Source organism: Oncorhynchus nerka, linkage group LG14 (assembly GCF_034236695.1).
Source record: "Oncorhynchus nerka isolate Pitt River linkage group LG14, Oner_Uvic_2.0, whole genome shotgun sequence".
Classification (NCBI taxonomy): Eukaryota; Metazoa; Chordata; class Actinopteri; order Salmoniformes; family Salmonidae; genus Oncorhynchus; species Oncorhynchus nerka.
In genome coordinates, this window is record NC_088409.1 from 9,281,780 (window position 1) to 9,306,403 (window position 24,624).

At 46.7% G+C, this 24,624-nt stretch overlaps 2 protein-coding genes across 5 annotated transcripts in view; one reads left to right on the forward strand and one right to left on the reverse strand.

The window, feature by feature from the left end:
• azi2 (5-azacytidine induced 2) overlaps positions 1–18,936 on the reverse strand; it is a 39,970-nt gene extending 21,034 nt beyond the window's left edge. Inside the window, exons 1-3 of one of the 2 annotated variants that reach the window (XM_065027321.1) lie at positions 18,719–18,936; positions 15,626–15,857; positions 2,129–2,245 (exon numbers count right to left, since the gene is read on the reverse strand). In XM_065027321.1, the coding sequence (XP_064883393.1) occupies positions 2,129–2,245; positions 15,626–15,850 (342 nt within the window). In that variant the 5' untranslated portion in view covers positions 15,851–15,857; positions 18,719–18,936. Of the gene's footprint in view, positions 1–2,128; positions 2,246–15,625; positions 15,862–18,718 lie in introns of both variants that reach the window. The other variant, XM_065027320.1, reaches the window with a different exon arrangement.
• Positions 18,937–19,051: 115 nt separating this feature from the next.
• LOC115118386 (zinc finger CW-type PWWP domain protein 2-like) lies at positions 19,052–22,974 on the forward strand. 3 transcript variants are annotated; one of them, XM_065027322.1, is made up of 6 exons: positions 19,052–19,317; positions 19,643–19,993; positions 20,313–20,475; positions 21,326–21,452; positions 22,172–22,254; positions 22,447–22,974. In XM_065027322.1, exons 2-6 carry the CDS (start codon positions 19,680–19,682, stop codon positions 22,573–22,575), a joined length of 816 nt encoding a protein of 271 aa, XP_064883394.1. In that variant the 5' UTR covers positions 19,052–19,317; positions 19,643–19,679; the 3' UTR covers positions 22,576–22,974. The 3 variants fall into 3 exon arrangements, with proteins under 3 accessions (XP_064883394.1, XP_064883396.1, XP_064883395.1); XM_065027324.1 differs by lacking the exons at positions 22,172–22,254; positions 22,447–22,974 and adding an exon at positions 22,039–22,155 and having other exon boundaries at positions 19,055–19,317; XM_065027323.1 differs by lacking the exon at positions 22,172–22,254 and having other exon boundaries at positions 19,066–19,317.
• Positions 22,975–24,624: the final 1,650 nt, after the last annotated feature.

Below are 24,624 nucleotides of genomic sequence, written 5' to 3' on the forward strand. Positions count from 1 at the left end.
GGACTGGACCTAGTGGACTGTCTACACCAGCTGGACCTAGTGGACTGGACCTAGTGGACTGTCTACACCAGCTGGACCTAGTGGACTGGACCTAGTGGACTGTCTACACCAGCTGGACCTAGTGGACTGGACCTAGTGGACTGTCTACACCAGCTGGACCTAGTGGACTGGACCTAGTGGACTGTACACACCAGCTGGATCTAGTGGACTGTCTACACCAGCTGGACCTAGTGGACTGGACCTAGTGGACTGGACCTAGTGGACTGGACCTAGTGGACTGTACACACCAGCTGGACCTAGTGGACTGTACACACCAGCTGGACCTAGTGGACTGTACACACCAGCTGGACCTAGTGGACTGTACATACCAGCTGGACCTAGTGGACTGTACACACCAGCTGGACCTAGTGGACTGTACACACCAGCTGGACCTAGTGGACTGTACACACCAGCTGGACCTAGTGGACTGTACATACCAGCTGGACCTAGTGGACTGTACACACCAGCTGGACCTAGTGGACTGTCTACACCAGCTGGACCTAGTGGACTGTCTACACCAGCTGGACCTAGTGGACTGTACACACCAGCTGGACCTAGTGGACTGTCTACACCAGCTGGACCTAGTGGACTGTACACACCAGCTGGACCTAGTGGACTGTACACACCAGCTGGACCTAGTGGACTGTACACACCAGCTGGACCTAGTGGACTGTACACACCAGCTGGACCTAGTGGACTGTACACACCAGCTGGACCTAGTGGACTGTACACACCAGCTGGACCTAGTGGACTGTCTACACCAGCTGGACCTAGTGGACTGTACACACCAGCTGGACCTAGTGGACTGTACACACCAGCTGGACCTAGTGGACTGTACACACCAGCTGGACCTAGTGGACTGTACACACCAGCTGGACCTAGTGGACTGTACACACCAGCTGGACCTAGTGGACTGTACACACCAGCTGGACCTAGTGGACTGTACACACCAGCTGGACCTAGTGGACTGTACACACCAGCTGGACCTAGTGGACTGGACCTAGTGGACTGGACCTAGTGGACTGGACCTAGTGGACTGTCTACACCAGCTGGACCTAGTGGACTGTACATACCAGCTGGACCTAGTGGACTGGACCTAGTGGACTGGACCTAGTGGACTGGACCTAGTGGACTGTACATACCAGCTGGACCTAGTGGACTGGACCTAGTGGACTGGACCTAGTGGACTGGACCTAGTGGACTGGACCTAGTGGACTGGACCTAGTGGACTGTCTACACCAGCTGGACCTAGTGGACTGTCTACACCAGCTGGACCTAGTGGACTGTCTACACCAGCTGGACCTAGTGGACTGTCTACACCAGCTGGACCTAGTGGACTGTCTACACCAGCTGGACCTAGTGGACTGTCTACACCAGCTGGACCTAGTGGACTGTCTACACCAGCTGGACCTAGTGGACTGTCTACACCAGCTGGACCTAGTGGACTGTCTACACCAGCTGGACCTAGTGGACTGTCTACACCAGCTGGACCTAGTGGACTGTCTACACCAGCTGGACCTAGTGGACTGTCCACACCAGCTGGACCTAGTGGACTGTACACACCAGCTGGACCTAGTGGACTGTACACACCAGCTGGACCTAGTGGACTGTACACACCAGCTGGACCTAGTGGACTGTACACACCAGCTGGACCTAGTGGACTGTCTACACCAGCTGGACCTAGTGGACTGTACACACCAGCTGGACCTAGTGGACTGTACACACCAGCTGGACCTAGTGGACTGTACACACCAGCTGGACCTAGTGGACTGTCTACACCAGCTGGACCTAGTGGACTGGACACACCAGCTGGACCTAGTGGACTGTCTACACCAGCTGGACCTAGTGGACTGGACCTAGTGGACTGGACCTAGTGGACTGTCCACACCAGCTGGACCTAGTGGACTGGACCTAGTGGACTGGACCTAGTGGACTGTACACACCAGCTGGACCTAGTGGACTGTCCACACCAGCTGGACCTAGTGGACTGGACCTAGTGGACTGGACCTAGTGGACTGTCTACACCAGCTGGACCTAGTGGACTGGACCTAGTGGACTGGACCTAGTGGACTGGACCTAGTGTACATACCAGTTTATTAAGCTCCAGCTGCAGGTCCTCCTTCTCCATGTAGATGCCACGGTAGGCACTGAAGGCCTTGTTGACGTACTGGGGTCCTTCAGGAGAAGGAGCTTCAGGCCTGAACAGCTACAGGTTACAACCACACATCAGTTACACACAGCTACAGGGTACAACACACAGCTACAGGTTACAACACACAGCTACAGGGTACAACACACAGCTACAGGGTACAGCACACAGCTACAGGGTACAACACACAGCTACAGGGTACAACACACAGCTACAGGGTACAACACACAGCTACAACACACAGCTACAGGTTACAACACACAGCTACAACACACAGCTACATGGTACAACACACAGCTACAGGGTACAACACACAGCTACAGGGTACAACACACAGCTACAGGGTACAACACACAGCTACAGGGTACAACACACAGCTACAGGGTACAACACACAGCTACAGGGTACAACACACAGCTACAGGGTACAACACACATCTACATGGTACAACACACAGCTACAGGGTACAACACACAGCTACAACACACAGCTACAGGGTACAACACACAGCTACAGGGTACAACACACAGCTACAGGGTACAACACACAGCTACAGGGTACACACACAGCTACAGGGTACAACACACAGCTACAGGGTACAACACACAGCTACAGGGTACAACACACATCTACATGGTACAACACACAGCTACAGGGTACAACACACATCTACATGGTACAACACACAGCTACAGGTTACAACCACACATCAGTTACACACAGCTACAGATCACAACACACAGCTACATGGTACAACACACAGCTACAGGGTACAGCACACAGCTACAGGGTACAACACACAGCTACAGGGTACAACACACAGCTACAGGGTACAACACACAGCTACAGGGTACAACACACAGCTACAGGGTACAACACACATCTACATGGTACAACACACAGCTACAGGGTACAACACACAGCTACAACACACAGCTACAGGGTACAACACACAGCTACAGGGTACAACACACAGCTACAGGGTACAACACACAGCTACAGGGTACAACACACAGCTACAGGGTACAACACACATCTACATGGTACAACACACAGCTACAGGTTAACACACAGCTACAGGGTACAACACACAGCTACAGGGTACAACACACAGCTACAGGGTACAACACACAGCTACAGATCACAACACACAGCTACAGGTTACAACACACAGCTACAGGGTACAACACACAGCTACAGGGTACAACACACAGCTACAGGGTACAACACACAGCTACAGGGTACAACACACAGCTACAACACACAGCTACAGGGTACAACACACAGCTACAGGTTACAACACACAGCTACAACACACAGCTACAGGGTACAACACACAGCTACAGGGTACAACACACAGCTACAGGGTACAACACACAGCTACAGGGTACAACACACAGCTACAACACACAGCTACAGGGTACAACACACAGCTACAACACACAGCTACAGGGTACAACACACAGCTACAGGTACAACACACAGCTACAGGTTACAGCACACAGCTACAACACACAGCTACAGGGTACAACACACAGCTACAGGGTACAACACACAGCTACAACACACAGCTACAACACACAGGTACAACACACAGGTACAACACACAGCTACAACACACAGCTACAACACACAGGTACAACACACAGCTACAGGTTACAACACACAGCTACAGGTTACAACACACAGTTACAGGGTACAACACACAGCTACAGGGTACAACACACAGCTACAGGGTACAAAACACAGCTACAACACACAGCTACAGGTTACAACACACAGCTACAGGGTACAACACACAGCTACAGGGTACACACACAGCTACAACACACAGCTACAGGTTACAACACACATCTACAGGGTACAACACACAGCTACAGCTACAACACACAGCTACAGGGTACAACACACAGCTACAACACACAGCTACAGGGTACAACATACAGCTACAGGGTACAACACACACAGCTACAGGGTACAACACACAGCTACAGGTTACAACACACAGCTACAGGCTACAACACACAGCTACAGGGTACAACACACAGCTACAGGGTACAACACACACAGCTACAGGCTACAACACACAGCTACAGGGTACAACACACAGCTACAGGGTACAACACACACAGCTACAGGGTACAACACACAGCTACAGGTTACAACACACAGCTACAGGGTACAACACACAGCTACAGGGTACAACACACAGCTACAGGGTACAACACACAGCTACAGGCTACAACACACAGCTACAGGGTACAGCACACAGCTACAGGGTACAGCACACAGCTACAACACACAGCTACAGGGTACAGCACACAGCTACAACACACAGCTACAGGTTACAACACACAGCTACAGGGTACAGCACACAGCTACAACACACAGCTACAGGGTACAACACACAGCTACAGGGTACAACACACAGCTACAGGGTACAACACACAGCTACAGGGTACAGCACACAGCTACAGGGTACAGCACACAGCTACAACACACAGCTACAGGGTACAACACACAGCTACAGGGTACAACACACAGCTACAGGGTACAACACACAGCTACAGGCTACAACACACAGCTACAGGGTACAACACACAGCTACAGGGTACAACACACAGCTACAGGGTACAACACACAGCTACAGGTTACAACACACAGCTACAGGGTACAACACACAGCTACAGGGTACAACACACAGCTACAGGTTACAGCACACAGCTACAGGGTACAACACACAGCTACAGGTACAACACACAGCTACAGGTACAACACACAGCTACAGGTACAACACACAGCTACAACACACAGCTACAGGTTACAACACACAGCTACATGGTACAGCACACAGCTACAGGGTACAACACACAGCTACAGGTTACAACACACAGCTACAGGTTAAAAAACACAGCTACAACACACAGCTACAGGTTAAAACACACAGCTACAGGGTACAACACACAGCTACAGGGTACAACACACAGCTACAGGGTACAACACACAGCTACAGGTTACAACACACAGCTACAGGGTACAACACACAGCTACAGGGTACAACACACAGCTACAGGGTACAACACACAGCTACAGGGTACAACACACAACTACAGGGTACAACACACAGCTACAGGGTACAACACACAGCTACAGGGTACAACACACACAGCTACAGGGTACAACAAACACAGCTACAGGGTACAACACACAGCTACAGGGTACAACACACACAGCTACAGGTTACAACACACAGCTACAGGGTACAACACACAGCTACAGGGTACAACACACAGCTACAACACACAGCTACAGGCTACAACACACAGCTACAGGGTACAACACACAGCTACAGGGTACAACACACAGCTACAACACACAGCTACAGGTTACAACACACAGCTACAGGGTACAACACACAGCTACAGGTTACAACACACAGCTACAGGGTACAACACACAGCTACAGGGTACAACACACAGCTACAACACACAGCTACAGGCTACAACACACAGCTACAGGGTACAACACACAGCTACAGGGTACAACACACAGCTACAACACACAGCTACAACACACAGCTACAGGGTACAACACACAGCTACAACACACAGCTACAGGTTACAACACACAGCTACAGGGTACAACACACAGCTACAGGGTACAACACACAGCTACAACACACAGCTACAACACACAGCTACAGGGTACAACACACAGCTACAGGTTACAACACACAGCTACAGGTTACAACACACAGCTACAGGGTACAACACACAGCTACAGGTTACAACACACAGCTACAACACACAGCTACAACACACAGCTACAGGGTACAACACACAGCTACAGGTTACAACACACAGCTACAGGTTACAACACACAGCTACAACACACAGCTACAGGGTACAACACACAGCTACAGGGTACAACACACAGCTACAGGGTACAACACACAGCTACAGCACACAGCTACAACACACAGCTACAGGGTACAACACACAGCTACAGGGTACAACACACAGCTACAGGTTACAACACACAGCTACAGGGTACAACACACAGCTACAGGGTACAACACACAGCTACAGGGTACAACACACAGCTACAGGGTACAGCACACAGCTACAGGTTACAACACACAGCTACAACACACAGCTACAACACACAGCTACAGGTTACAACACACAGCTACAACACACAGCTACAACACACAGCTACAGGTTACAACACACAGCTACAACACACAGCTACAGGGTACAACACACAGCTACAGGGTACAACACACAGCTACAGGTTAAAACACACAGCTACAACACACAGCTACAGGGTACAACACACAGGTACAGGGTACAACACACAGCTACAGGGTACAACACACAGGTACAGGGTACAACACACAGCTACAGGGTACAACACACAGGTACAGGGTACAACACACAGCTACAGGTTACAACACACAGCTACAGGGTACAGCACACAGCTACAACACACAGCTACAACACACAGCTACAGGTTACAACACACAGCTACAGGGTACAACACACAGCTACAACACACAGCTACAACACACAGGTACAACACACAGGTACAACACACAGCTACAACACACAGCTACAACACACAGCTACAACACACAGGTACAACACACAGCTACAGGTTACAACACACAGCTACAGGGTACAACACACAGCTACAACACACAGCTACAACACACAGCAACACAGGGTACAACACACAGCTACAACACACAGCTACAACACACAGGTACAACACACAGCTACAGGGTACAACACACAGCTACAGGGTACAACACACAGCTACAGGGTACAAAACACAGCTACAGGGTACAAAACACAGCTACAACACACAGCTACAGGTTACAACACACAGCTACAGGGTACAACACACAGCTACAACACACAGCTACAGGGTACAACACACAGCTACAGGTTACAACACACAGCTACAGGGTACAACACACAGCTACAGGGTACACACACAGCTACAGGGTACAACACACAGCTACAACACACAGCTACAGGGTACAACACACAGCTACAGGGTACAACACACACAGCTACAGGGTACAACACACAGCTACAGGGTACAACACACAGCTACAGGGTACAACACACAGCTACAGGGTACAGCACACAGCTACAGGGTACAGCACACAGCTACAACACACAGCTACAGGTTACAACACACAGCTACAGGGTACAACACACAGCTACAGGGTACAACACACAGCTACAGGGTACAACACACAGCTACAGGCTACAACACACAGCTACAGGTTACAGCACACAGCTACAGGGTACAACACACACAGCTACAGGGTACAACACACAGCTACAGGTACAACACACAGCTACAGGTACAACACACAGCTACAGGGTACAGCACACAGCTACAACACACAGCTACAGGTTACAACACACAGCTACAGGTACAACACACAGCTACAACACACAGCTACAGGGTACAACACACAGCTACAACACACAGCTACAGGTTACAACACACAGCTACATGGTACAACACACAGCTACAGGGTACAACACACAGCTACAACACACAGCTACAGGTTACAACACACAGCTACAGGTTACAACACACAGCTACAGGGTACAACACACAGCTACAACACACAGCTACAGGGTACAGCACACAGCTACAGGGTACAACACACAGCTACAGGTTACAACACACAGCTACAGGTTAAAAAACACAGCTACAGGGTACAACACACAGCTACAGGGTACAACACACAGCTACAGGGTACAACACATAGCTACAGGGTACAGCACACAGCTACAGGGTACAACACACAGCTACAGGGTACAACACACAGCTACAGGGTACAGCACACAGCTACAGGGTACAACACACAGCTACAGGTTACAACACACAGCTACAGGGTACAACACACAGCTACAGGTTACAACCACACATCAGTTACACACAGCTACAGGTTAACACACACAGCTACAGGGTACAACACACAGCTACAGGGTACAACACACAGCTACAACACACACAGCTACATGGTACAACACACAGCTACAGGGTACAGCACACAGCTACAGGGTACAACACACAGCTACAGGGTACAACACACAGCTACAGGGTACAACACACAGCTACAGGGTACAACACACAGCTACAACACACAGCTACAGGGTACAACACACAGCTACAGGGTACAACACACAGCTACAGGGTACAACACACATCTACAGGGTACAACACACAGCTACAGGTTAACACACAGCTACAGGGTACAACACACAGCTACAGGGTACAACACACAGCTACAACACACAGCTACAGGGTACAACACACAGCTACAGGTACAACACACAGCTACAACACACAGCTACAGGTTACAACACACAGCTACAGGGTACAACACACAGCTACAGGGTACAACACACAGCTACAGGTTACAGCACACAGCTACAGGTTACAGCACACAGCTACAGGGTACAACACACAGCTACAGGTTACAGCACACAGCTACAGGTTACAACACACAGCTACAGGGTACAACACACAGCTACAGGGTACAACACACAGCTACAGGGTACAACACACAGCTACAGGGTACAACACACAGCTACAGGGTACAAAACACAGCTACAGGGTACAAAACACAGCTACAACACACAGCTACAGGGTACAACACACAGCTACAGGGTACACACACAGCTACAACACACAAATACAGGGTACACACACAGCTACAGGGTACAACACACAGCTACAGGGTACACACACAGCTACAGGGTACAACACACAGCTACAACACACAGCTACAGGGTACAACACACAGCTACAGGGTACAACACACAGCTACAGGGTACAACACACAGCTACAGGCTACAACACACAGCTACAGGGTACAACACACAGCTACAGGGTACAACACACAGCTACAGGTTACAACACACAGCTACAGGGTACAACACACAGCTACAGGCTACAACACACAGCTACAGCACACAGCTACAGGGTACAACACACAGCTACAGGGTACAGCACACAGCTACAACACACAGCTACAGGGTACAACACACAGCTACAGGGTACAGCACACAGCTACAACACACAGCTACAGGTTACAACACACAGCTACAGGTTACAGCACACAGCTACAGGGTACAACACACAGCTACAGGGTACAGCACACAGCTACAGGGTACAGCACACAGCTACAACACACAGCTACAGGTTACAACACACAGCTACAGGGTACAACACACAGCTACAGGTTACAGCACACAGCTACAACACACAGCTACAGGTTACAGCACACAGCTACAGGTTACAGCACACAGCTACAGGGTACAACACACAGCTACAGGGTACAGCACACAGCTACAGGGTACAGCACACAGCTACAACACACAGCTACAACACACAGCTACAACACACAGCTACAACACACAGCTACAGGTTACAACACACAGCTACATGGTACAGCACACAGCTACAGGGTACAGCACACAGCTACAGGTTACAGCACACAGCTACAACACACAGCTACAGGGTACAGCACACAGCTACAGGGTACAGCACACAGCTACAACACACAGCTACAACACACAGCTACAACACACAGCTACAGGTTACAACACAAAGCTACATGGTACAGCACACAGCTACAGGGTACAACACACAGCTACAGGGCACAACACACAGCTACAGGGTACAACACACAGCTACAGGTTACAGCACACAGCTACAGGTTACAACACACAGCTACAGGGTACAACACACAGCTACAGGTTACAACACACAGCTACAGGGTACAACACACAGCTACAGGTTACAACACACAGCTACAGGGTACAACAGACAGCTACAGGGTACAACACACAGCTACAACACACAGCTACAGGTTACAACACACAGCTACAACACACAGCTACAGGGTACAACACACAGCTACAACACACAGCTACAGGTTACAACACACAGCTACAACACACAGCTACAGGTTACAACACACAGCTACAACACACAGCTACAGGGTACAACACACAGCTACAGGGTACAACACACAGCTACAGGGTACAACACACAGCTACAGGGTACAACACACAGCTACAGGTTACAACACACAGCTACAGGGTACAACACACAGCTACAGGTTACAACACACAGCTACAACACACAGCTACAGGGTACAACACACAGCTACAGGTTACAACACACAGCTACAACACACAGCTACAGGGTACAACACACAGCTACAGGGTACAACACACAGCTACAGGCTACAACACACAGCTACAGGGTACAACACACAGCTACAGGGTACAACACACAGCTACAGGGTACAACACACAGCTACAACACACAGCTACAATACACAGCTACAGGGTACAACACACAGCTACAGGCTACAACACACAGCTACAACACACAGCTACAGGCTACAACACACAGCTACAGGCTACAACACACAGCTACAACACACAGCTACAGGCTACAACACACAGCTACAACACACAGCTACAGGCTACAACACACAGCTACAGGCTACAACACACAGCTACAACACACAGCTACAGGGTACAACACACAGCACAGGTACAACACACAGCTACAGGCTACAACACACAGCTACAGGCTACAACACACAGCTACAGGCCAACACACAGCTACAACACACAGCTACAGGGTACAACACACAGCTACAGGGTACAACACACAGCTACAGGGTACAACACACAGCTACAGGTTACAACACACAGCTACAGGGTACAACACAGCTAGCAGGGTACAGCACACAGCTACAACACACAGCTACAGGGTACAACACACAGCTACAGGGTACAACACACAGCTACAGGGTACAACACACAGCTAGGGTACAGCACACAGCTACAGGGTACAGCACACAGCTACAGGTTAAAACACACAGCTACAGGGTACAACACACAGCTACAGGGTACAACACACAGCTACAGGGTACAACACACAGCTACAACACACAGCTACAGGTTACAACACACAGCTACAGGGACAACACACAGCTACAGGGTACAACACACAGCTACAGGGTACAGCACACAGCTACAACACACAGCTACAGGCTACAACACACAGCTACAGGGTACAACACACAGCTACAGGTTACAACACACAGCTACAACACACAGCTACAGGCTACAACACACAGCTACAGGGTACAACACACAGCTACAGGGTACAACACACAGGGTACAACACACAGCTACAACACACAGCTACAGGTTACAACACACAGCTACAGGGTACAACACACAGCTACAGGTTACAACACACAGCTACAGGGTACAACACACAGCTACAGGGTACAACACACAGCTACAGGGTACAACACACAGCTACAACACACAGCTACAGGTTACAACACACAGCTACAGGGTACAACACACAGCTACAGGGTACAACACACAGCTACAGGGTACAACACACAGCTACAACACACAGCTACAGGGTACAACACACAGCTACAGGGTACAACACACAGCTACAGGTTACAACACACAGCTACAACACACAGCTACAACACACAGCTACATGGCTACAACACACAGCTACAGGGTACAACACACAGCTACAACACACAGCTACAGGCTACAACACACAGCTACAGCTACAACACACAGCTACAACACACAGCTACAGGGTACAACACACAGCTACAGGCTACAACACACAGCTACAGGCTACAACACACAGCTACAACACACAGCTACAGGGTACAACACACAGCTACAGGGTACAACACACAGCTACAGGGTACAACACACAGCTACAGGGTACAAACACAGCAGCAGGTTACAACACACAGCTACAGGGTACAACACACAGCTACAGGTTACAACACACAGCTACAACACACAGCTACAGGGTACAACACACAGCTACAGGGTACAACACACAGCTACAGGGTACAACACACAGCCACAACACACAGCTACAACACACAGCTACAGGGTACAACACACAGCTACAACACACAGCTACAGGCTACAACACACAGCTACAGGCTACAACACACAGTTACAACACACAGCTACAGGGTACAACACACAGCTACAGGCTACAACACACAGCTACAGGCTACAACACACAGCTACAGGTACAACACACAGCTACAACACACAGCTACAGGGTACAACACACAGCTACAACACACAGCTACAGGTTACAACACACAGCTACAGGGTACAGCACACAGCTGCAGGGTACAGCACACAGCTACAACACACAGCTACAGGGTACAACACACAGCTACAGGGTACAACACACAGCTACAGGGTACAACACACAGCTACAGGGTACAACACACAGCTACAGGGTACAGCACACAGCTACAGGTTAAAACACACAGCTACAGGGTACAACACACAGCTACAGGGTACAACACACAGCTACAGGGTACAACACACAGCTACAACACAGCTACAGGTTACAACACACAGCTACAGGGTACAACACACAGCTACAGGGTACAACACACAGCTACAGGGTACAAACACAGCTACAACACACAGCTACAGGCTACAACACACAGCTACAGGGTACAACACACAGCTACAGGTTACAACACACAGCTACAACACACAGCTACAGGCTACAACACACAGCTACAGGGTACAACACACAGCTACAGGGTACAACACACAGCTACAACACACAGCTACAGGTTACAACACACAGCTACAGGGTACAACACACAGCTACAGGTTACAACACATAGCTACAGGGTACAACACACAGCTACAGGGTACAACACACAGCTACAGGTTACAACACACAGCTACAACACACAGCTACAACACACAGCTACAACACACAGCTACAACACACAGCTACAATACACAGCTACAGGGTACAACACACAGCTACAACACACAGCTACAGGCTACAACACACAGCTACAGGCTACAACACACGCACAAGCTACAACACACAGCTACAGGGTACAACACACAGCTACAGGCTACAACACACAGCTACAGGCTACAACACACAGCTACAGGCTATCAACACACAGCACAGGCTACAACACACAGCTACAACACACAGCTACAGGGTACAACACACAGCTACAGGGTACAACACACAGCTACAGGGTACAACACACAGCTACAGGTTACAACACACAGCTACAGGGTACAGCAACAGCTACAGGGTACAGCACACAGCTACAACACACAGCTACAGGGTACAACACACAGCTACAGGGTACAACACACAGCTACAACAACACACAGCTACAGGGTACAGCACACAGCTACAGGGTACAGCACACAGCTACAGGTTAAAACACACAGCTACAGGGTACAACACACAGCTACAGGGTACAACACACAGCTACAGGGTACAACACACAGCTACAACACACAGCTACAGGGTACAACACACAGCTACAACACACAGCTACAACACACAGCTACAGGGTACAACACACAGCTACAACACACAGCTACAGGGTACAACACACAGCTACAGGGTACAACACACAGCTACAACACACAGCTACAGGGTACAACACACAGCTACAGGGTACAACACACAGCTACAGGGTACAACACACAGCTACAACACACAGCTACAGGGTACAACACACAGCTACAGGGTACAACACACAGCTACAGGGTACAACACACAGCTACAGGGTACAACACACAGCTACAGGGTACAGCACACAGCTACAGGGTACAACACACAGCTACAGGGTACAACACACAGCTACAGGGTACAACACACAGCTACAGGGTACAACACACAGCTACAGGTTACAACACACAGCTACAGGGTACAACACACAGCTACAGGGTACAACACACAGCTACAGGGTACAACACACAGCTACAACACACAGCTACAGGGTACAACACACAGCTACAGGGTACAACACACAGCTACAGGGTACAACACACAGCTACAGGTTACAACACACAGCTACAGGGTACAACACACAGCTACAGGGTACAACACACAGCTACAACACACAGCTACAGGCTACAACACACAGCTACAGGGTACAACACACAGCTACAGGGTACAACACACAGCTACAGGGTACAACACACAGCTACAACACACAGCTACAGGGTACAACACACAGCTACAGGTTACAACACACAGCTACAGGGTACAACACACAGCTACAGGGTACAACACACAGCTACAACACACAGCTACAGGTACAACACACAGCTACAGGGTACAACACACAGCTACAGGGTACAACACACAGCTACAGGGTACAACACACAGCTACAGGGTACAACACACAGCTACACAACACACAGCTACAGGGGGTACAACACACAGCTACAGGGTAAAACACACAGCTACAGGCTACAACACACAGCTACAGGGTACAACACATAGCTACAGGGTACAACACACAGCTACAGGGTACAACACACAGCTACAACACACAGCTACAACACACAGCTACAGGGTACAACACACAGCTACAGGGTACAACACACAGCTACAGGTTACAACACACAGCTACAACACACAGCTACAGGGTACAACACACAGCTACAGGGTACAACACAACAGCACAGGGCTACAACACACAGCTACAGGGTACAACACACAGCTACAGGTTACAACACACAGCAGGTTTACAACACACAGCTACAGGGTACAACACACAGCTACAACACACAGCTACAGGGTACAACACACAGCTACAGGGTACAACACACAGCTACAACACACAGCTACAGGGTACAACACACAGCTACAGGTTACAACACACAGCTACAGGGTACAACACACAGCTACAGGGTACAACACACAGCTACAACACACAGCTACAGGGTACAACACACAGCTACAGGGTACAACACACAGCTACAGGGTACAACACACAGCTACAGGGTACAACACACAGCTACAGGGTACAACACACAGCTACAGGGTACAACACACAGCTACAGGGTACAACACACAGCTACAGGGTACAACACACAGCAGGGTACAACACACAGCTACAGGGTACAACACTTTACAGGGTACAACACACAGCTACAGGGTACAACACACAGCTACAGGGTACAACACACAGCTACAGGTTACAACACACAGCTACAGGGTACAACACACAGCTACAGGGTACAACACACAGCTGTTGAATCTCAAGTCTCTCCATGAACAGGATTACCTCAACACATTGATAGGTGACAATGTTTAACTGTGCGAACAACCCATCTACAATTGAGCTAGATGTATTGAGCTAGATGTATTGAGCTAGATGTTTTATCTGCCCCCCCCAAAAAAATAAATCAATGTCCCTATCAGGATAATAAAGTTGTATTTTACTGATACTGCTGAGAACTTCCTGTATCAATATATGCATGTATGAAGTAGTTACTGTTGTGTCTTAATGAAGCCCCACCCCTCATCCTGTACCTTATCTTCCAGTTGTTTGACTCTCTTCCTCAGCAGTGTGTTCTCTCTCTCCGTGTCTCTCAGCCTCTTCTTGATGTCCTCGTATGCTGTGACCAAGGCAAAGTGGGAGGCTACAGACTCATCCCCGGCACACACGGACACGGGGCTCTCCCCTGCTCCACCGTACGCAGTCTCATGCTTCAGAATGCAGATATCGTCCTCCACTGCCTCCATGCCAAGCTCCATGCCAGGCCTAGCTAGTAGAGAGCAGAGGTAGACCCGAGGAGTCAATTATACACAACTAAGACAATAATGCCAAGCTCCATGCCAGGCCTAGCTAGTAGAGAGCAGAGGTAGACCCGAGGAGTCAATTATACACAACTAAGACAATAATGCCAAGCTCCATGCCAGGCCTAGCTAGTAGAGAGCAGAGGTAGACCCGAGGAGTCAATTATACACAACTAAGACAATAATGCCAAGCTCCATGCCAGGCCTAGCTAGTAGAGAGCAGAGGTAGACCCGAGGAGTCAATTATACACAACTAAGACAATAATGCCAAGCTCCATGCCAGACTTAGCTAGTAGAGAACAGAGGTAGACCCGAGGAGTCAATTATACACAACTAAGACAATAATGCCAAGCTCCATGCCAGGCCTAGCTAGTAGAGAGCAGAGGTAGACCCGAGGAGTCAATTATACACAACTAAGACAATAATGCCAAGCTCCATGCCAGGCCTAGCTAGTAGAGAACAGAGGTAGACCCGAGGAGTCAATTATACACAACTAAGACAATAATGCCAAGCTCCATGCCAGACTTAGCTAGTAGAGAACAGAGGTAGACCCGAGGAGTCAATTATACACAACTAAGACAATAATGCCAAGCTCCATGCCAGACCTAGCTAGTAGAGAACAGAGGTAGACCCGAGGAGTCAGTAGTAACATAACTAAGACAATACAATAATGCCAAGCTCCATGCCAGACCTAGCTAGTAGAGAACAGAGGTAGACCCGAGGAGTCAGTAGTAACACAACTAAGACAAAACAATAGTCATGAGTGTGACATAGAGTTGCATATATTTGGGAACAAATGTATTTATTTCCAGCAAACTTTAGAATGACAGTCGTTGTGCGCCGTGCCAGTTGTGCTACAAATCCAGGATTGAGATTCTAGCGATGAGTTAGGGTTAGGGTTAACCCTAAACCTCACGGTTTGAGAATGCAGTGAAAAGTTTAAAAATAAATAGGAGGAGCAGGTTGAACACCTCTCTCTTTCTTATCTGAGCCATAACAAGCTGTGTTGGGCTTGGCTGTGTGTGCAAGACACCAAGATAACCTGCTCTGCGTTGGGCTTGGCTGTGTGTGCAAGACACCAAGATAACCTGCTCTGCATTGGGCTTGACTGTGTGTGCAAGACACCAAGATAACCTGCTCTGCATTGGGCTTGGCTGCGTGTGCAAGACACCAAGATAACCTGCTCTGCATTGGGCTTGACTGTGTGTGCAAGACACCAAGATAACCTGCTCTGCATTGGGCTTGACTGTGTGTGCAAGACACCAAGATAACCTGCTCTGCGTTGGGCTTGGCTGTGTGTGCAAGACACCAAGATAACCTGCTCTGCGTTGGGCTTGGCTGTGTGTGCAAGACACCAAGATAACCTGCTCTGCGTTGGGCTTGGCTGTGTGTGCAAGACACCAAGATAACCTGCTCTGCGTTGGGCTTGGCTGTGTGTGCAAGACACCACGACAACCTGCTCTGCATTGGGCTTGGCTGTGTGTGCAAGACACCAAGATAACCTGCTCTGCATTGGGCTTGGCTGTGTGTGCAAGACACCAAGATAACCTGCTCTGCATTGGGCTTGGCTGTGTGTGCAAGACACCAAGATAACCTGCTCTGCGTTGGGCTTGGCTGTGTGTGCAAGACACCAAGATAACCTGCTCTGCGTTGGGCTTGGCTGTGTGTGCAAGACACCAAGATAACCTGCTCTGCGTTGGGCTTGGCTGTGTGTGCAAGACACCAAGATAACCTGCTCTGCGTTGGGCTTGGCTGTGTGTGCAAGACACCAAGATAACCTGCTCTGCATTGGGCTTGGCTGTGTGTGCAAGACACCAAGATAACCTGCTCTGTGTTGGGCTTGGCTGTGTGTGCAAGACACCAAGATAACCTGCTCTGCGTTGGGCTTGGCTGTGTGTGCAAGACACCAAGATAACCTGCTCTGTTGGGCTTCTGTGTGTGCAAGACACCAAGATAACCATGCTTGGCTGTGCTGTGTGCAAGACACCAAGATAACCTGCTCTGCATTGGGCTTGGCTGTGTGTGCAAGACACCAAGATAACCTGCTCTGCATTGGGCTTGGCTGCGTGTGCAAGACACCAAGATAACCTGCTCTGCATTGGGCTTGACCGTGTGTGCAAGACACCAAAAGATAACCTGCTCTGCATTGGGCTTGGCTGCGTGTGCAAGACACCAAGATAACCTGCTCTGCATTGGGCTTTGCTGTGTGTGCAAGACACCAAGATAACCTGCTCTGCATTGGGCTTGGCTGTGTGTGCAAGACACCACGATAACCAGCTCTGGGACACAACATCGTGAGTCTGTGTATTGGTTGGATTCCCAATACACAGACTCCTAATGTTGTGCCCAATGTTACACGATAACGGAAGTGAGAGCTAAGGAACTGTTGCGTCAAAGAGAAACCAAAACCAACGTTGTATGTCATGACACTTGTTGAAATTAATCTATCTATTATTGAAACGATTAGTTAAAACCATAATAAATTATTATCGGTTAAAAACAATTCGTAAATATATCAGGTTGTCATAAAATAAACACGTCCCTTTCCACCACACCAAGAAGAAAATCAAAACATCAGCATTTCGAAGGACGTTAGCATAGCTAGCTACCGTTAGCAACTCGAGACAGGCCATTATTCAATATGGATCAACCCAAACTAAAGACTGGTGTGTTATCTGTCGTGCCAAATTGCTAATCTAGACCTTACAACTGTGAGCCAGTTTACGATGACAGTCTTATAGCATTTATCTGTCAGCTAAACGATACAAGAATACGCAGCCAGCTGATGATCAATTGATACTAGCTAGCCGCGTTAGCTTATTTTACCTTTGTTGATGTTGTTTTCGACGATATCACGTTGTGTATCTACCGAGCATGGTTTAGTACCAATTTACTGGACGACTGTGATGCAAAAAATCATAGATCTCTCTGTTGTAAATCGTTATTTGATATGTTTTCGATAATACACAAAATACATTTGTGATTAAACATGAACCAGGAAACGTCCAACGTCTTGTGAAATGTCACTTTCAAAAACTTCCGGGGTTGATGTGACTTTCAAAATAAAAGCCCCGACGTCATTCTCGACTTGAACTATGAATCTGGTTGTGTAGCTAGATATACTACTCGGATGAATACTATAATATTTGAAAAGCTTCCAAACTATGGGTTAGAGATTATAGAAACAATATCATGTGTATTCATACAAAAAAAATTATGACATGAACAGCATTTCTGGTCTCGGGTTTCTTCTGACCTCTCCCCTGCAAAGTTCGACACTCGATTATTTTAGCCTTTTGCCGGATAGCTAGCAAAATACTAAATTGACGAGCTGGCTAGCTAAATTCGCTAGTAGTAGTGATGCACATTAGCGATTCAATCTGTGTAAGGGTAAATACATTCATTCGGAGATAGCTAGCCAGCCAGTAAGTTACCTATTAATATTTTTTTTAAACGACTTGAACGAATAGGGACGTTAGCTAGGCGCTAATAAGAATGATTTTTTAAAATCCAAAGCTAGAATGTTGTTAGCCAGCTGGCTAACGTTAGCTAGAATCATGACGATCTAAATGTGTGGATCATTAACAAAGTCCATTCATTCATTGTCTAGCTAGTAGCTCAGTATATTCAAACATATTTGCTAGCAAGTAGTCTTAGCAAATACATTATAGATCGCTGACACTGATTTATTTTCTCTATGACAATATCAAATGGGCTAGCTAGCCAATATGTTTGTGTTTGCTTGTTTAGGTCAGCCAAGATCGCTCAGTTCAGCTGTAAAACAAAAATGAGTCTTCTTCCAGACCTGAATGCCAATGAGGATGAAACATCCTACTATGCAGACAAGACTTGGGTCCAGTGCGAGTCTCCCAGATGTCTGAAGTGGAGACTGGTACCAAAGAGTGATGAAACGGTGGCTGAGCTGGACCATGGCAAGTCCTGGCACTGTCATATGAACCCAGACCCTCTGTTCAGCCACTGCAGCATCCCTCAGGGCCCTTTCCCCAACAACTCCCAGTTCAAGGAACATGGCCTGAAGGTTGTGTACTCCGTGCTGCCTGTCGGGAGCCTGGTGCTGGTGAAAGCATGTAACTGGCCATGGTACGGGATGGTTGGCAGTCGGTGCTTATGTGCCCGTTTCCAGGACTCAGATCAAGGCCTAAAAGGGCTGTTTAGTCCAGAAGTAGGTTTAATCTAGTTCCATGAAAACAGGCACGAACCCTAGGCCTAAAGGGCTTTTTAGTCCAGAAATAGGTTTAATCTAGTTCCATAAAAACAGGCACTAACCCTAGGCCTAAATATATTTTTAGTCCAGAAATAGGTTTAATTTATTTCCATGAAAACCGTCCCTTGGCTACTACAGGTAGTTCCACTACCAGTGTCAGATAAAGCGTTAACTAATCATGGTTGCTCTCTCCAGGTGGCCAGCCATTCTAAGTCCAGACCCCAACGTGGAGGAGTATGTGAGGCTGGACAGCGAGGGTTATGTGGAGCACTACCATGTTGAGTTCCTGGGGAAACCTCATACCAGATTCTGGGCTGCTGCCAAGCATGTAGAACTCTACCACAACTCCTCCACTAAAGTATGTATCTTTTCATTTCTGTGCCAGTTTAATGTTAGTTAGTGAAGGCGAATAGAGATGAAAGATTCAGTGATATGACGAGACACACACTCTGACCATAGTTTGCACTGTTTCTATGTTTTGGTTGGTCGGGGTGTGATATGAGTGGGCATTCTATGTTGTATGTCTAGTTTGTCTGTTTCTATGTTTTGGTTGGTCATTGTGTGATATGAGTGGGCATTCTATGTTGTATGTCTAGTTTGTCTGTTTCTATGTTTTGGTTGATCAGGGTGTGATATGAGTGGGCATTCTATGTTGTATGACTAGTTTGTCTGTTTCTATGTTTTGGTTGGTCGGGGTGTGATATGAGTGGGCATTCTATGTTGTATGTCTAGATGTGTTTGGCCTGATATTGTTCTCAATCAGAGGCAGGTGTTAGTCGTTGTCTCTGGTTGGGAACCATATTTAGGTGGCCTGTTTTGTGTTGTGGGTGATTGTTCCTGTTTCCAGTGTTGGTGGTCACATTACGGGACTCTTTCATCTTCGTTCATTTTGTTAGTTTATTGTTTTTTTGTTGTTCGTTGTTCAAGTATTCTATTAAAATGGATAATGATCACGCTGCATTTTGGTCCTCCTCTCTTTTGCCCGACGAAGAACGTTACACATACTCTATCTTGGAGGGAGTTAAAAACATTTTAAACATTTTGCGCTGTTTTTTTTCCAGACACAGATTTAGCCTGGTCCTAAAACTAGAATAAAACCTCTGAATGGAGAATCTCTAATAAAAAAATGTTGTTTTTTAAATTCCAAAACTAGGCTTAATCTGTGTCTGAGAAACAAAATAAATCCATTTTAAAAAATTCCGTCATAGCCCAGATACAGGAACCTGCGAGGCGCTATGAGGAAGTCGTATGAGGTGGCGATGGAGGAGGTGGCTAAGGTCAGGGAGATGGGCTGTGAGGAGAGACTGCAGATCAGCCACTTCCAGCCACAGGATTGTGAGTAGACTTACATCGGAATAACTGCATTAATAGAGTCTCTGAGATACTGTCACCTGACCACTGTCTTTTTTTAACATGGTTAGAGCGTTGGACTAGTAACCGGAAGGTTGCAGGTTCAAACCCCCGAGCTGACAAGGTACAAATCTGTCGTTCTGCCCCTGAACAGGCAGTTAACCCACTGTTCCTAGGCCGTCATTGAAAATAAGAATTTGTTCTTAACTGACTTGCCTAGTAAAATAAAGGTAAAAATAAATAAAATATGGTACATTTGTTTTTTAACGACATTCAGGAAGTTTCCAGAATCGGATTCCAATGTTTCATATTTGAAAACTGTTTCATATTTGAAGGAATCTTCATGTTTGAAATCGGTTTCATATTTGAAGGAATCTTCATATTTGAAGGAACTTTCATGTTTGAAATCGGTTTCATGTTTGAAATCGGTTTCATATTTGAAATCGGTTTCATATTTGAAATCGGCAGAACGAATCCATTCAGATATATGCAGATGGTGCCGTGCTGTTGTCCAAATAGTTATGTGTTGATTCTGTGTTGCATGATGTGATCCCCCCCCTATGTGTATCAGTGTTGAGTCAGGCTCAGAGGTTAATGCATGCTATTGAGAGGATGTGTTGAGTCAGGCTCAGAGGTTAATGCATGCTATTGAGAGGATGTGTTGATTCTGTGTTGCATGATGTGACCCCCCCCCTGTGTATCAGTGTTGAGTCAGGCTCAGAGGTTAATGCATGCTATTGAGAGGATGCTCAGACAATACTCCAACCAGCAGGACAACCAAGGCAAGGTAGAGACATTTTAGGTTCTAGTAGCTTCTGTATTTGACTAACAATCTCCTGGGTATCCAGTATCCACTGCTATTAGGATATGTGACACTGTACATACAAGCCAATGATTTGACTATTTTCAATGAGATAAAAGGACGCCGCCGCGTGTTGTATTTCGCTACATGTTATGTGTGTTATTGGTGTTGTGACAGCGGGACCAGAGGATTCGGATGTGGGATGCCGGCATCGAGGAGGACGGAGACACTCTGATCATAGAAGGGTTCAGGTTTGACAGCGCCACCTGTCTGGAGGACCTGATGACTGCAGGAAACAAGAAATAAAAGATGTATTTATTTTTTAACAGATTTTTTTTTTTAACAAGATATTTCCAGATAGTTTTTTCTTCAAGACGTGTTAATCCTTTCCCCTTAAAAGTACTTTATATTGTATGATATTTATTTGAATTGTTATATTTTTCTAAAATATTTGTTTACTGTGGTCATTGTTAAAGAAAATATACATTGTGGTGACTGGCAGTATGAAGAAGCCTTCAACCTCAGTACAGTCTTTCCTGTTTGGCCTGTTTGTTAAATCAAATCAATTTTATTTGTCACATACACACGGTTAGCAGATGTTAATGCGAGTGTAGCGAAATGCTTGTGCTTCTAGTTCCGACAATGCAGTCTTTGTTAAATCTTTCACTGTGTTCATTCATTCTCAAGTTGTCATCGTATGTTGCTGTTATTCCAGTGCAACACGGCTGTATGTTGTTGTTATTCCAGTGCAACACGGCTGTATGTTGTTGTTATTCCAGTGCAACACGGCTGTATGTTGTTGTTATTCCAGTGCAACACGGCTGTATGTTGTTGTTATTCCAGTGCAACACGGCTGTATGTTGTGTTTATTCTGTTTAAAGGTCTGTATGTTATTGTTATGTTGTTATTCCAGTGCAACACGGCTGTATGTTGTTGTTATTCCAGTGCAACACGGCTGTATGTTATTGTTATGTTGTTATTCCAGTGCAACAATCACTGCTTAATTGCCTCATGACAATCACTTTAATTGGATAATGTATGTTACTGTATATAGCAGGATAATGTACTGTATATAGCAGGATAATGTACTGTATAAGCAGGATAATGTACTGTGTTATAGCAGTATATAGCAGGGAATGTACTGTATATAGCAGGATAATGTCTGTATATAGCAGGATAATGTACTGTATATAGTAGTATGGGATAATGTACTGTATATAGCAGGATAATGTACTGTATATAGCAGTATATAGCAGGATAATGTACTGTATATAGCAGGATAATGTACTGTATATAGCAGGATAATGTACTGTATATAGCAGTATATAGCAGGATAATGTACTGTATATAGCAGGATAATGTTCTGTATATAGCAGGATAATGTACTGTATATAGCAGGATAATGTACTGGTATATAGCAGGATAATGTTCTGTATATAGCAGTATATACAGGATAATGTACTGTATATAGCAGTATATAGCATGATACTGTTCTGTATATAGCGGGATAATGTACTGTATATAGCGGGATAATGTACGGTATATAGCAGGATAATGTACTGTATATAGCAGTATAATGTACTGTATATAGCAGTATATAACAGGATAATGTACTGTATATAGCAGGATCATGTACTCTATATATCTGGATCATGTTCTGTATATAGCAGGATAATGTTCTGTATATAGCAGGATAATGTACTGTATATAGCAGGATAATGTTCTGTATATAGCAGGATAATGTACTGTATATAGCAGGATAATGTACTGTATATAGCAGGATAATGTGCTGTATATAGCAGGATAATGTTCTGTATATAGCAGGATAATGTACTCTATATAACAGGATAATGTACTGTATATAGCAGGATAATGTTCTGTATATAGCAGGATAATGTTCTGTATATGTGCAGTATAGCAGTATATAGCAGGATAATGTACTGTATATAGCAGGATAATGTACGGTATATAGCAGGATAATGTACTGTATATAGCAGGATAATGGACTGTATATAGCAGGATAATGTTCTGTTTATTTTATTTAGTTTATTTTATAGCAGGATAATGTACTGTATATAGCAGGATAATGTACAGTATGGAGCAGGATAATGTACTGTATGTACTGTAATAGCAGGATAATGTTCTGTATATATTTGCAGGGTAATGTACTGTATATAGCAGGATAATGTTCTGTATATAGCAGGATAATGTCCACTGTACATGCAGGATCTCCTGGTTTCTGTATATAGACAAGGATAATCTCTTCTGTCATATAGCAGGATAATGTACTGTATTCACATCCTACCATACCTTTGGATAATGTATTTATATAGCCCCAGGAAATCCTTTTACTGT